Here is a 14,310-nt window from a genome sequence, read left to right as displayed (position 1 = left end):
AATATTTATTCCCCGATGTGTTTGAAAGGAGGTGGGCAGAATTGATGTCTAGTTTTAAGTTGGAGGAGAATGAATGGCTTCAAGAGATGTACAAGATTCGACACAAATGGGCTCCAGTTTATCACTTGATACTTTTTTGCCTAAGACTTCACTCTACGGGCGCTCAAAGCATGAATTCGTTTACAAGAACTTTTTCACATCTACGACAACTCTTAGAGAGTTTGTAGTGAAGAATGATAAGTGTTTGATGAGGATTGTTGAAAGAAAAAAAGAGGATTATATTACCGAACACTTTCGAATCGGATTATAGGCAATGAATTCATTTCTCTTGAAGAGTCATGGCAAGTGTATACACAAGGAATGCTTATGATAGATTCAAGCAAGAATTCGAAAGTTAAATTGAAACCGAAAGTATGTCCCGCATGATGATGAAAAAGGTACTGACGGCAACAGAACCTACACTTATAAGTCGCGAGTGTTACAGGTGACGAGCTGAATGGAAGGTGAAGTTCAACCCAGAACAAAAGAAGGTAATTGTGAATGCAAAACTTTTGAATTTCTGGGGATACCTTGTGGACACCTCCTAAAAAAGGTATTTCGTGAGTCGTGATATTGAGATTCCCGAGCTCTTTATTCTTAAGAGGTGGATGAAAGGGGCAAATAAGTATAGAGCTGAGTATGACCGTGGACTGGTAAGTGGCCATGAGAACTCTGAGGTACTGAGAATTACTCGACTTCAAATGGTTGCTAATCGGTTGGTTTATGAAGCTGAAACCGATTCGGCTTTACCAATTAATGCTACAAAGACTGCAAGAACTGTCGGTGGAGCTCAAGAAACGTAAGGAAGTTGACCACTCGGTGTTTTTGTTGTTAATTCATGCACTATTGCCGATAGTTCAAGATCCACTTGACCTATCCCAAGTTTTACTTTTGAATCCTAACATCTCTCAAACAAAAGGAAGAAAAAAAGTCGAAGATTTATAAGAAAAACTAAGGACGGGTAGAATAAAAGGGGTCTTGAACAAGCATGCAAAAGCCAAAGCAAAGACAGAGAGGAGATGTACATGTTGTAACAAAGTTGGTGTTAACCATGACAGATTTAAATTGTCCCGAAAATCCAAACAAAAAGAAGGGCCCAAGTAAGTATAATATTGTTTCCTTAAAGCATTAAGTAGTATCCTATCTTACACAATTGCCTTTAAAACTTAACGTTTTCCATTCTTTTTGATTTACAGTATTGGATGTAGAGTTAGAGGACAGAGACGACGATGATGAGGAGAACGAAGACGAGGATTGGGAGGAGAACGAAGACGAGGGCACAAATGATAACATTTCCCTTTATCCAGTTTTATCCTGCTCGTATGGAACCTAGCAAGGAGCGGTGGTGGGGCTGTTTGAGGACACGAATATCTACGCCATTCATGTCACCAACTTTATTTGGTGGGGCTGTCAGAGTTCTGGAATTGTGAAGAAGTTTTAGTGATTTGAGTTTTATTTGGGTTTTAGTTATTTGGGTGAATTGTCAGAGTTTTAGTTATTTGGGTGAATTGTCAGAGTTTTAGTTATCATAGTTTTAGTAAACTATTTATTCATTTTGGAACCAATCAGAAGTTTAGTAAATTATATGAACTTGATTATATGTCAGAACTTGATTACCTTTCAGAAGTTTTACATGTCAGAAGTTTGTGTAAATTATATGAACTTGAGTTTTAGTATAACAGTTGATTTAAACGTAATTATGCATGTAGTAATTATTGATGTGTAATGCAGTGATTGTTAGAACTGGACTGAGAGACAAAATTCGAGGCTAAAAACGACCGCTAGGTAGTCACGTCCAGATTGCACACCAAACGGTGTGGCCACACCATTTGATTCAGGTCCCAAACGGTGTGGCCATGCCGTTTGGGATTTGAACTGGATAAAATGGTGGTGTCTGTTTTTTGCCTCTTGAACGGCGGTGTGACCACACCGTTTGGATAATCCCAAAGCGGCATGGCCACACCGTTTGTCCATAGTCCCCAAAACGGCCACACCGTTTGGCCTTAATACAAAACGGTGTGGCCACACCGTTTGGGATTTGAACTGGGTTAAAAATGGTGTTGTCTGTTTGTCCTTAGTCCCAAACGGTGTGGCCACACCCTTAGTCCTTAGTCCCAACGGTGTGGCCACCCATTTGTCATTTAGTCCCCAAACGTGGCCACACCGTTTGGGATTTGAAACTGGGTTAAAAAATGGTGTTGTCTGTTTTGTCCTTAGTCCCAAACGCGGTTGTACACCGTTTGGCCTTTAATCCCTAACGGTGTGGCCACACCGTTTGTCCTTGTCCCAAACGGTGTGGCCACACCGTTTTGGGATTTGAACCGGGTTAAAATGGTGTTGTCTCTGCTTTATTTGAGTCTTGAACGGTGTGGCCACACCGTTTGTCATAATCCCAACGGTGTGGCCACACCGTTTGGGATTTGAACGGGTTAAAAATGGTGTTGTTTGTTTGTCCTTAGTCCCCCAAGCGGTGTGCCACACCGCTTGTTTTTGTACATCCTAAAAACGTGTAGCCACACCGTTTGTCGTCCCAAACGTGTGGCCACACCGTTTGGGATTTGAACCGGGTTAAAAATGGTGTTGTCTGTTTGTCCTTAGTCCCAAACGGGTGTGGCCACACCGTTTGTTTAAAACCTAAAGCGGTGTGGCCACACCGTTTGTCCTTAGTGTCAAAAAACGGTGTAGCCACACCGTTTGGGATTTGAACTGGGGTTAAAAATGGTGTTATCTGTTTTTGAATCTTGGGCGGTGTGGCCACCGTTTGGCCTTAGTCCCAAAACGGCATGGCCACACCGCTCAAGAGGCAAAAACAGATGTTTTGTGTTTTGGCAAAAACATTGCGTTACGATTAGATTTGTGTGTAAATTGTTATTGATTGGATAATGGTAGACATTTTGTGAAAACCATGGGGTTATAGTCCGCCACTTTTCTAGCAAACGCAATGAAGCGGGATATTGTCGGGGCTAAGCAATGCCGCAATATCCGAGGAGACCAACAAAATGAAATGAAAAAATTATTAGATCGGGGCTCGGGTCAAGTTTCAGGCCCCTTGCAAGTCCATATACTTTCGTGCTATGATGAATCCATAGACTCATAGAGGCAATAATACACAACACAACATTTTGCACGTAACACAAACAAAAATAAAAGTGTAATCAATCGGTCGGGGCAAAGAATAGTGTTTGTTTGTGTAATCAATCCCGACCACCAATAATAACCGGACACCCTCTCGAAAGTACTAATAAGTTTTCAAAATCTATGTTATCAAAATCTAAAATGTGAAATGTGATAAGTTACTCAAGCTTCGAACCTGTAGTAACATGTTTCAGAACAAATTTCAGGTTAACATGTTTGTTCACGCATGCTCAAATACTTTGACATCCCAACAAATGACACTACTGTTCTCAAGATTTAAAAGTCTGCAATCTCTCCAAGAAGTGGACATAACTTTCAGCAAATAAGCGGATATATAATAGACCAACGCTTTACTTGCCCTAAGAGAGGGCACTCTGAAGTCTGAACCCGTTTCCTCACTTTCTTAACTTCAACTTCTTCAACATTCTTTGCAGAACCATTATCGCAACCTGCACCAAGAGGAACACTACAAGTCTTATAAGGATGAACATTGTAAGCAACAACGTATTACAAATGTTTCAGATAAAGCCAAATATAATTAACTATGCAATAGACCTTTTGCAATCATTAAGCGTAATATCTATTCTATTAAGGTCTCCAGTCCAGTATTCAGTTCAGAATACTTGAAGAAAGAGCAAACAAGCTTCTATTAACAAACCTATAAGATAAGTTCGTAATGATCAAGGCAAATTGGACAAATGTCCCTGGTGAGTGGTGATGATAGCCCTTGTGAAGATAATACATTCTATTATGAGAATGTATCTAAACACAACAAAAAGATTTTGGTATTCATAAGAATGGCTTTCTAAATCCAGCTCCAAACCAAATTTTGATCTCACAATCATGAAACTTCGTAAAAGAATAGTTATAATGGATTCTAAATTTGCAGAAACATCATTGTCTTTATATATCTAGCGACATTAATCAGCCTAAAGGAATAGTCCAAATAGAGTGTACCCTAGAGCAAAGAATTAAGTTACTCAAGCTTCAGGAACTATAGTAAATACCTATCAACTACAAGTCCATGTGCACTAATTCCTCATTCAATGTACTCTAACACAACAGTCCAAATCCTCAAGGTTCAAAAAACTCTACAAACAACATAGCAGCTACAAATCAGCGAGTTTGTTTTACTCTAATCTGTTATACACTAGCACAATCCTTAAAGCTTTCCAGTTCAAAGTCAACATGTGTGTGTGCTTTATTCTGCAAAACTAACCTCTCCACTTGCTTCCTCATGTTCACCATTTCCATTTCCAACACTCGTCCCAACACAAGATAAAAAGGAGGTAAACTAACCAAACTCAACATACCTAAATCCTATGCTAACCACTAAACCCTAAACTAACCAAACTCAACATACCTAAATCCTATGCTCATTCACGATATCGTCCCGCCAATGAACTTGCACCGGGTCAAATTGTATGCCTCCATGAACTTCGTTTCATTGCATCGTCTAGAATCGCAGGTCCACCCAATTACGTGGCCTTGATTGAAAGCAAGCGAAATTTCATCGACGACGGGGTGCTATCAAAATTAAAACGAAAACTACATTAGTATATACATTTACATTTATAAAATACCAAAACAAAACAAAACAAAAATTAACGTTGTAAGATATTAACTCACCAAATTATGATATGGAAGACTCAGAGGGAGTAGTGACTAAGATGATCAGGGTTTATCATTCTCATATGACTATTGTTTTCGTACCAACTCATGTATCTACTAACACACTCCCATGGATAAGACGGAATGGGTCCTCGTTGTTCAAGTTGAATCAAGTGATTCTGCCATTTACTCCAGTAGGAAGATGCAATATTAAATTTCACATCATACCCGCGTCCGGAAGTAGTTCGCGTCGAGGTCTTTGGTCTTGGGGGATCTGAGGGTACAAACTGCATATGACCCAACTGACGACAACCCTCAAACATTGTCTTTGCTTCGACATTATCAAGAAAGCATATAAATCCCTCGAAAAATGCTATTTCATCCACCGCCGTGTAGCTCGGACTTGCACATAGGGATACCATTCAACCCGGTCAAATAGCATATGATGAGGAAATTAATCATTAACCACATACTAATAATATCAATTAATAAATAAAACTATTTACATACAAAAATGCTTACATCGGTACAAGTCATATTATCAATGGTGGCTCGGGTATGCTTCAATGCAGCTGTTGTGCTAGCATAAAAGATCGAGATAATCGAAAGTACCTACGAAAGCACGGCACATGCTCAACCGATAGTCCTCATTTGGGTATGGCTTTGAACACCGGAAGTACTCATAAATCCATGCCTACATTAATATAGACACCCGTTAATATTGTAATAGATAGAGAAAATTGACATTGAAAAGAAAAAAAAAACTAATACCGGGAGAGTGAAATAGCCCGAAACACCGCTTCACCTTGGCACTTGTGGCAGTCCCAAGACAAGACCAACATACAAGTAAGCCCGGTAAGGTTGCACCCCACGTGTAGTCTCGATCTCGGCAAATTTCAAAAGATCTCGATAACAAACGGAACCTGCAGGTTCCGTGGAGGAGTCATGTGTCGGTGAAGGCGTACATCCAAAGAAAAATAACATATAAGCTCTCACAAAGAAATCGCACCTCTTTTGGGTTGACGCCTTCTTCACAACAACCCCATTTTCATCACGTAAATCTTCATCTCATTACCTTCCCAAAGAAATCGCTTCATCAAGAAATCCATCCTAACTTTGGAAGTGAACTTATTGGATTTCATCTCTTGCATCTATCTTATCCATGGGTATGCCAAGATCTTTGTGGAGGAGTCTTTTTGTATGCTGTTCCAAGGTCAAATCGGTGTCCCCTACCAACTTTGCTGCCTCTCGATCGAACTCCTAAGAGTTGGGAAACATCGTCCAACGTGATTGTCATCTCGCCCCACGGCATATGAAACGTGTTGGTCTCTGGATGCCACCTCTCCACAAACGCAGAGACCAACACAGGATCCTGATGCCTGTATACACCTAAGACCAGAGCACATAAGCGGTTCTTTGAAGCTCCACGTGAAAAGTAGAACAGTTTGAACACTCTCCGAGGATATCCCATTGTACCAACTTGTTTAGGTGCCCATGGCACTTCAACACCCCTCGCTCCGCCTAAAACAACAAAAACTTAGTATTAATGTATGCACAAGTTTCGTAATACAAAATTTAAATACTAATAGACACTAAATGATAATATTACCTGCCCCTCCCAAACATCGCGAGCCACGCGCTTTGCGATAGTAGTCATACAACGGATGTGACACACAAGGCCACCTCCATAAACACCTCTCTTGAACTCCAAGTCATTGTTAGACTTTCTCACAATATTCACCGGAGGTACAATACATGGACTTCCTCGTCATCCTCCTCCTCCTCCTCCGCCCTCCTCTTCCTCCTCGTCCTTTCTTCTTACGCATCATCAACACCCTCTTCTTTCACTATCGGCATGACTTAGAACTACACTCTTCCCACAATCCATATTTACGCCATCGCCATCGCCATCGCTATCGCCATCGCCGTCATCGTCATCATCTACATCTACATCTACATCTAAATCTAAATCTAAATCTACATCTACATCTACATCTACATCTACATCACTAAGAACTCCCCCTTTTCTTCTTTGATTTCCTAACTCTACACCACTTACAACATTACCGGGATCATCCGCTTTCCGATCCCTCTACTTAACCGATGCCGAAGTGGTTGTTCTCCTTCCTCTCTTTTCTCAGCTCCTCATCGCGACCGAACTACTACTCCCCACCTAACAACTTCTTAGCACCGTGAAAACACTTTTGCATTCTTCATTTCAGATTCTTTGTTCGAGGCATTGCTACAAAATAAATAAGAGTTAAAAATAAGACATTCAACTAATTCAAATTGTTGCAATACCAACGTGAAAAAACAAAGAACGAAATAAAGGCGGTGTGCATGCCAATCTATATCTAAGTTCAAAACTCGACAGAGTTCACGGAAACTCTTTCACAGAGTTCAAAACTCGAAAGAGTTCAAAACTTACATAACAACTCGAAAGAGTTCACCGAACTCGACAGAGTTCAAAACTCGAAGAGTTCACCCGAACTCTAACAGAGTTCAAAACTCAAACTCAACTCGAAAAGAGTTCAAAACTCAACTCGAAGAGTTCACGAACTCGACAGAGTTCACCGAACTCTGAAAGAGTTCAAAAACTCAAAACTCGACAGAGTTCAAAACTCCGATAGAGTTCAAAACCAATTGGATTAATATTATTTAAAGCTGTAGGTAAAGTTTAATCATATCCGATGTATTACTAATGAGTAAGTAGAGGTTGTGGTTTCTAATCATATCCGATGTAACTTTACCGGCTTTAAAATAATATTAATCCAATTGGTGACATATTTATTGATTGTATGAGTACAAAAGTTTCGGGTTGTCTCCAATTAATAGTTCCCTTTCATTCAACAATTTAGAGATCTAGATAATACTCACTAATGAGTAAGTAGAGGTTGTGGTTTCTAAATTTTTACACAACATCGGCGACTAACTAAAGCTTGTCCTACAAAAGGAAGACTTCCATAATAATTCAAAGGCAATACTTGCTCAATATACGGTCAAGTCAAAGCGGATGCATTTTTCATATCGATCAAAACATTTACTTGCATAGTCGAGCCAATGACCATCACATATAAGTTTTAACAACCAACATTTTATTGTCTCCGGTAGTAATTTCAATTAATGGCTTTGACATCATAAAGTCGATTCATCGGTGAACCAAAACCATCACATATAAGTTTTAACAACCAACATTTTATCGTCTCTTGAACCCGGACAATATAGTAATTTCAATTAATCGATTGACATCATAAAGTCTGATTCATCGATTGAACCAAAAACTTCATGTATCACATGAAAGATTGTGTTTAACATGAAAGTACACAAAAAAAAATTATCAAAATTAGAAACAAATTATTAAAAGAAAAAAATCTTACTCGCTCGTTCTGTGTTGAACGGATCCGATCCAAGGGCCATCCTTGGAAATTCAATTCTTAAACCGTAAAAGTATAGTACTTGAGATCAACAAACTAAGTGTACAATAATAAGTTAGAACCACATGGCAACTCACGGAAGAGAAATGATTCACGAGGTCTTTGGGCCGGACTCTGCAGAGGTAGGTGGAACCGCTGTGTAGTTAGGGGTAGGTCGTTTTAAAGTCATGAAGAATGTTCCATGAGATGACATAAGAAACATAAAGGTTAATCATCACTACACACTAGCTTATCTCATTGCAAGGAAAAGAATACATAATCATAATCAGTCACACATAAATTAATTGAAGAAGAAATTTGTGAACTCTCGTCGATCAAGAACCATTAATACCAAATAAGATTAATACTGAATTTGTGAACCGTCACAAAGAACCATTAATACTTAATTTGTGGAGAATACATAAAGGTTAATCATCACTACACATAAATACATAATCAAGAACCATTAATACCAAATAAGATTAAGTTGAGAGAATAGTTATACCTAATTTCTTCTTCAAATGAATCTCTTTTATGGATTGAACACAAAAAAATTTGTTTTCGCTTTCTCCTTTATAGATTTTGGAGAGAGATCGGTGAAATTGGAGGAGATTGATTCGTAAACACTGATTTTTTTTTGGAGAAGAAGGTAAACATTTCGTGTTTTTTGTTTTCAAAATTCCTGAAATTTTGGTTTTTCTAGAATTTCGTTTTTTGTTTTTCTGATTTCTGTTGTCCGTAGGATCAGTTCTGTTGATGCACGAGATGAAAGGTGTGGATCGGCTGTGTCCACAATGTGGCTACAGTACCTGTGGCTATATCCCCACCCATATATGTTTTTTTATTTTTATTTTTTTTGTATGCTTGGTTTTTGTCTGGCTGGCTCACCCTCATTTACTTTACTAGCTCCGCCACTGCAGTCGGAAGAGACTCTTGAGGAAAAGAAACAAGAATAATAGAATGAGAGGCAATGACTGGTTCACCACAAGAGGCTCCAGTGCACATCGGACAGGTGATGAATTTTAAGAAAGTTATTGCGAGAGTCTCATAAAGCTTCTCAATAACACTAGTCCGATCCGGTAAAGCTTCATCGAGTAGCACTTAACCTTTTTAGATGATGACAATGACAACATTAACTATGGGATCCCTACATGGTCACTGTACTCGGACGTTCGGGAAGTGGAGGACGTGTTCTATTCGATCTATAAACCTTGTGGCACAGGCATACTATGATATGTACGTGTGTTAGTGTGTTAATAGGGTAGTTGCTGGGTTTGTGTAGGTTAGCATGTAGTTCCTATTATCTAGGCATTTTGTGCAACTAACTATCAGTAGTGGATGTTGTGTGTGGGTAGTTTATGTTATGCTGTAGTGGAGAATTAGGTGGTTCTTATGGTAGTTTCTATATATTGTAATTGAGTCTCACAAGACAGGAGAATGAAAATTGATTGAGTGTTTGCACAATTGAGTGAATAGGAGGTCATTGGTTCCTCGATAAACCATACCAGAGGTTTTGGGTTTCCTCGAATTAGCCCAACATCATTCATCGACTATCGTTGATCGTGACATATTAATACCATAGTTGTTTGTCATTCTGACTTACAATATGCAGTCTAGTGTTTACATGTTAATATTTCGATTTACACTAGTATATGGAGAATTCTGTTGATGAGGCTTTACAGGCAAATCATTTAGACATCTAACACTACGACTGTATGTATTGACTATTGAACGTTGGTAGTTACAGAGTAAGGTGATTTTCAGCTCAAACAACACTTGGCCTGATGGTTCTAAAAACGTGAACACTTGCAGCAAGGTACCAGCGGAATGTCGAGATCCAATGGAGACCTCCTGAATACACTAATATCCATTGTGAGGTCAAAGTGAAAACTCACGTCTAGTCAAATGAAATGCAAAGAATGAAGAAATTTGAACTGTTTAACGAGTGTGTGAGATTGTATAATATCAAGACATTGCCATACTAACATGCTACTTTTAATCCCATCAATTTATTTAATCTTGTGTGCAATGGCCAATGGGTAACAAATTCAAACATTTCATCAGAGCATTTAAGTAATTGTAACCAACTTTACAGGTTCAACATAAACCTAATCCAAGCAACCCGACCTAAAATAGTTGCAAATCTCCCACAATGTTATTGGTATTAGACTATCAGAATTAGAGCGAGGTACGACAAGCCACAAAAAACAAGTAATTCAGCCCAACATGCAACATCTACGCTGATAAAGCTGTAGCACAGGCACCTCTAGGAGCAAGGCGCAAGAGGTGATCTAAACAGTGTTTTAAAAAACGCTAGGCGGTAATCGGGCGGTGGGAGAGCGCCTAGGCCTTTTAGGTAGTGCCTAGACGGACTAGGCGCTAGGCGGTTTTTTTTCCTAATATATATAGTAATACAAACCTATACTATAAAAAATGAAGAAAATCATTTACCATAATTCAAAAAATAAACACAAACAATAATAGTTGAAGAATATCGACTTCATATAAAAACATACTCTTTGTTATAGTGACATATAATTTACATTAGACTTTAGTCTTTTAAACTCGTTCAAATCGATTAAAAAAAAAAAAACTGGACTGCCTAGTCGGTCCAAAGATTTTTTAAACAACTTGGGCCTAGGCGAGTCGGTTGGGCATCGCCTAGTGCCTAGAGACCGCCTAGGTGGCCACCTAGACCGATTTTTAGAACAGTGGATCCAAAGCTTAGGACCTAGGCCATGGGCATATTCGAGCTTTTGACTCCCTAACCCAAGATTTCCTAAATCTGGAGCATGTGCAATTTAGCTGATTCTTAAAATCAAACAAGACACAAGCCATGTAAAAGAGCATACAAACAGAAAACTGAACTATATTTACAGTTTAAGCAAAAGGGTCTCTGTAACCAGCCCAACACATGCATAAGATTTTTCCAAGAACATTCTTGGTTCATAAAAACAGAAAGGTCCTAAAATATTTAAAACATGCAAGTGTAATTTGGACTGAACTCCTCCAAGTAGGCTGTGCAGATACGCAACTACAGTCCCTGTTTCGTCTCCACAAAGGCATATTATATTTTGGGCGCAAAATCAGTCGCAAGAACCTCCCCATACTCACCCTTGGGGTCATCTTCCAGATGGTCCTCTCTTGAATTTTTAGTCAACATTTGGCAGATCAACCAGAAGAGAGATGCATCAAGTGCAAGGAATGCAGCTCCACCAAAGAGTCCAGTCTTGGCCGTAGGGCAGGCATAGTCAAGAGTATGATGCACATTGCGGACGCGATGAAGACCCTCACTAACTGTTGCCCAAAGCATCATTGCTCCCCCAAATATGGTCACAAAACTACAATGCAAGTGCACAATGACATCTGAGTGAGGAACGCAGACAGATAATATATAAAAATGATAGATATTGCACATGAAAAAGATCCATACAAACAAACAAAATGCACTTTTAAAGCAACAGCTGAAACTAACAGATCATAATATACTAAATGAATCATGAAATCTCTTTTGAAATGCTTAAGATCAGGCAAAACCAATTTCTTAGTTAATAGTAGACCACAAAATGCACGTTTAAAGCAGCAGGCAGTAGCAAAACTGACAGCAGACAACAGTTTGCTAAACGAGTCATTCCATTCAAACAGGTATAGAGCCGTTATTTGGAGATTTTCTTTTTCTCATTTTGAGACCTATTTGAAGGTATAGTATTAAGTCAATATCACTTAGGCCCTCAACGAGATATATAGTGGTTGGCTACTGGCTAAGAGCATCTTCAATGGTACCACTTTGATTTCAGTAACTTCTTCCATTAAATGAGTTACCAAAGTTTTAAAATATGGGGCAACATCACTCCTTCACATAAATTTCAGCAACAGTGTGGCCCAAATCCATGAGCCAAACAGTCAACCGCTTGGCCCAGGCCCATGCACCACACCATCAACAGCTTGGACATCGAACCCAAGCCAATGTGCCACCCATTAACCGCTCTGATGAGTAAACCGTTTGCGTATTGATAGAAAAGTCCACACGCCACTCCTTTAACTGCACAGATGAGTTGGAAAAGTCCAAGTGGGTAGTTGTGTGCTGCACTCCACACCCTTAACCGTGTGGTACGGTTGATGGTTCACCAACCTTGGTAGCAAATAGAGCCCCATTTGCTGCCAAGGTTACTGAAATTTTAGTGTTGGTGGATGATTGGTAAAGGACTGAAGATAAATTTCAACAAATTTTAGAAGAACTGGAGTTGATGTTTAATTTAATATCACATTTAAAGATGCTCTTACTGCTAACAAGTAAAACATATATGGGCCAACTCAGCTTTGCTAACACGTGGATGTGAAGACATATATGATGTTTATGCATCAAGGGGACACTGAATGCAAATTCAATTTCAAAACATAAAGCTTGAAAGAAAACCATGCAACAGCAAAGCATTTTTCAACATTCACTCTCACTAAAAAAAACTATACTCTATGAGGCGGTGAAAAGAGTACACTTACATAGCAACCCAGAAGAAGGTAACCAAGGCTGTACTTTTGAACAAAACCGCTTTTGGAACGGATATTCCTTTGTACGAATGAAACACAGACATGATCCCAGCAATGGTAGTCAAGATGATAGCTACAAAAGAAGCGCTCCCAAAACCCACACTTGGATCTGATGGAAACTTGCAAATGACCACATCTTTCCCGGGAATCGCAGTTCCAGCAGCAGGCTGGTGGGGAAATTTAAAAAAAAAAATGAGGATTGAAATTGAAAAGAGACCAGAGTAATACTATGCAAAATAAAATTATAATAGAAAAAACAGTTCCTCATAGAGTATCTTACATAATTTCTTATTTAACATGAACCAGAGGTTGCTATATACATATTGACCACACATAGACACAGTAATTTTTGTATATAAATATATCTTACACTATTTAAATTAACATTTACCAGAACAAAGATATTCACAACAAACCTATAACCATAAATACAGTTTTATGCTACTAACTACTTCACATAACCCTCTTTTTTTTTTTTACCTTTTACGGTTTTGGAGGTTGAAACTTAGTTATGAAATTAGAATTAGGTTCAAAGCTGAAGATAGATTGACACTATGAACTGTTTAGAAGTTTGTGGAGAAAAATTGATTTAAAAATTTGAAGAAAAAAAGTCCATAAGACTTGGTAGAACAGCAGTTTATTAACAAAAGAGATGCTATAGAAGAAAAGATATTTAATAATACCTTATAATTTTCAGCAAGAACTCCAAATATGAAGGCTGCTACGCCAAAGAAAGTAACCACAAGAGAAAAATGAATCATCTTCATTGCTCTTCCTCAGACAACAGAATCCCCTGCAGCAATCAATATTAGAAGTTAAGCATAAATGATTGTTATATTATAATTATAAAGAGAGAGAGAGAGAGAGAGACGACCCTAAATCTCTCCGTTCTTGTTGAGGTGGGGACTCTGCGAAAAACAAATTGAGGATAGGTCTGAAAGAGACGTCAAGCAAATACTTTTATTTAAGATTGTGCGGTGAAACATACAATTAGGAATTCTCTCCGTATTTTACGGAATCAAAACTCCTTAATTAAGATTCCCCTGAGATCCATTTGTTTTTAGAATCTCTATGTGAAATGGACGGACTGGATGAGGGGGACTTTTCAAACTTGTCATCCAACTAATTATTAACGATTAGATTGTATTTTATTTTGAAAAATGAATCTTGTCAATCCAGAGTAAGCCCAACGCTACTGCCAGTTCATTGACTATTTATTGATCTCGAATATAGTTCCTAATGACGAACGCCAATAGCTTCAGACAAAATTTCGCTCTTGTTTGTATCATTGGAAATTTAAACCTTCATCTTTATTTTAGATTGGTGTGTTTGGAATTCATAGAAAGAAACTTGGTGAGTCGTAAAATGTCTGTCTAATATATCATAAGCAGTTGTGAGTTTTCTTTCATGACGGAAAGATCAGTCCAAACTCCAAACTACTAGGTGATTGTCAGTATCAAATTTATGTCATTTCCTGTGGTTGCTAATTTGCCCCGCCTGGACAACTAGGAAGATATATTCTCTGGGTGCTAGAGCTCTTAATTAAATGTTATGATTTTCACCA

The 14,310-nt window shown here is 38.6% G+C and overlaps 1 protein-coding gene across 2 annotated transcripts; it reads right to left on the bottom strand.

Moving 5' to 3' along the window:
* Positions 1–11,049: 11,049 nt before the first annotated feature.
* On the bottom strand, positions 11,050–14,058 carry LOC147509524 (keratin-associated protein (DUF1218)). Of its 2 annotated transcripts, none has more exons than XM_086601785.1 (4): positions 13,621–14,058; positions 13,430–13,539; positions 12,699–12,913; positions 11,050–11,539 (listed from the first exon to the last, which is right to left on the bottom strand). In XM_086601785.1, the coding sequence occupies exons 2-4, from the start codon at positions 13,511–13,513 to the stop codon at positions 11,266–11,268; spliced, it is 573 nt and encodes a 190-aa protein (XP_086457911.1). In that variant the 5' UTR covers positions 13,514–13,539; positions 13,621–14,058; the 3' UTR covers positions 11,050–11,265. The 2 variants fall into 2 exon arrangements, with proteins under 2 accessions (XP_086457911.1, XP_086457912.1); XM_086601786.1 differs by having other exon boundaries at positions 13,430–13,541; positions 13,624–13,640.
* Positions 14,059–14,310: the final 252 nt, after the last annotated feature.

Source organism: Coptis chinensis, chromosome 3, assembly GCF_015680905.1.
Source record: "Coptis chinensis isolate HL-2020 chromosome 3, ASM1568090v1, whole genome shotgun sequence".
Classification (NCBI taxonomy): Eukaryota; Viridiplantae; Streptophyta; class Magnoliopsida; order Ranunculales; family Ranunculaceae; genus Coptis; species Coptis chinensis.
Note: the sequence above shows the minus strand (reverse complement) of the source record. Positions and strands in the feature narration are given on the sequence as shown.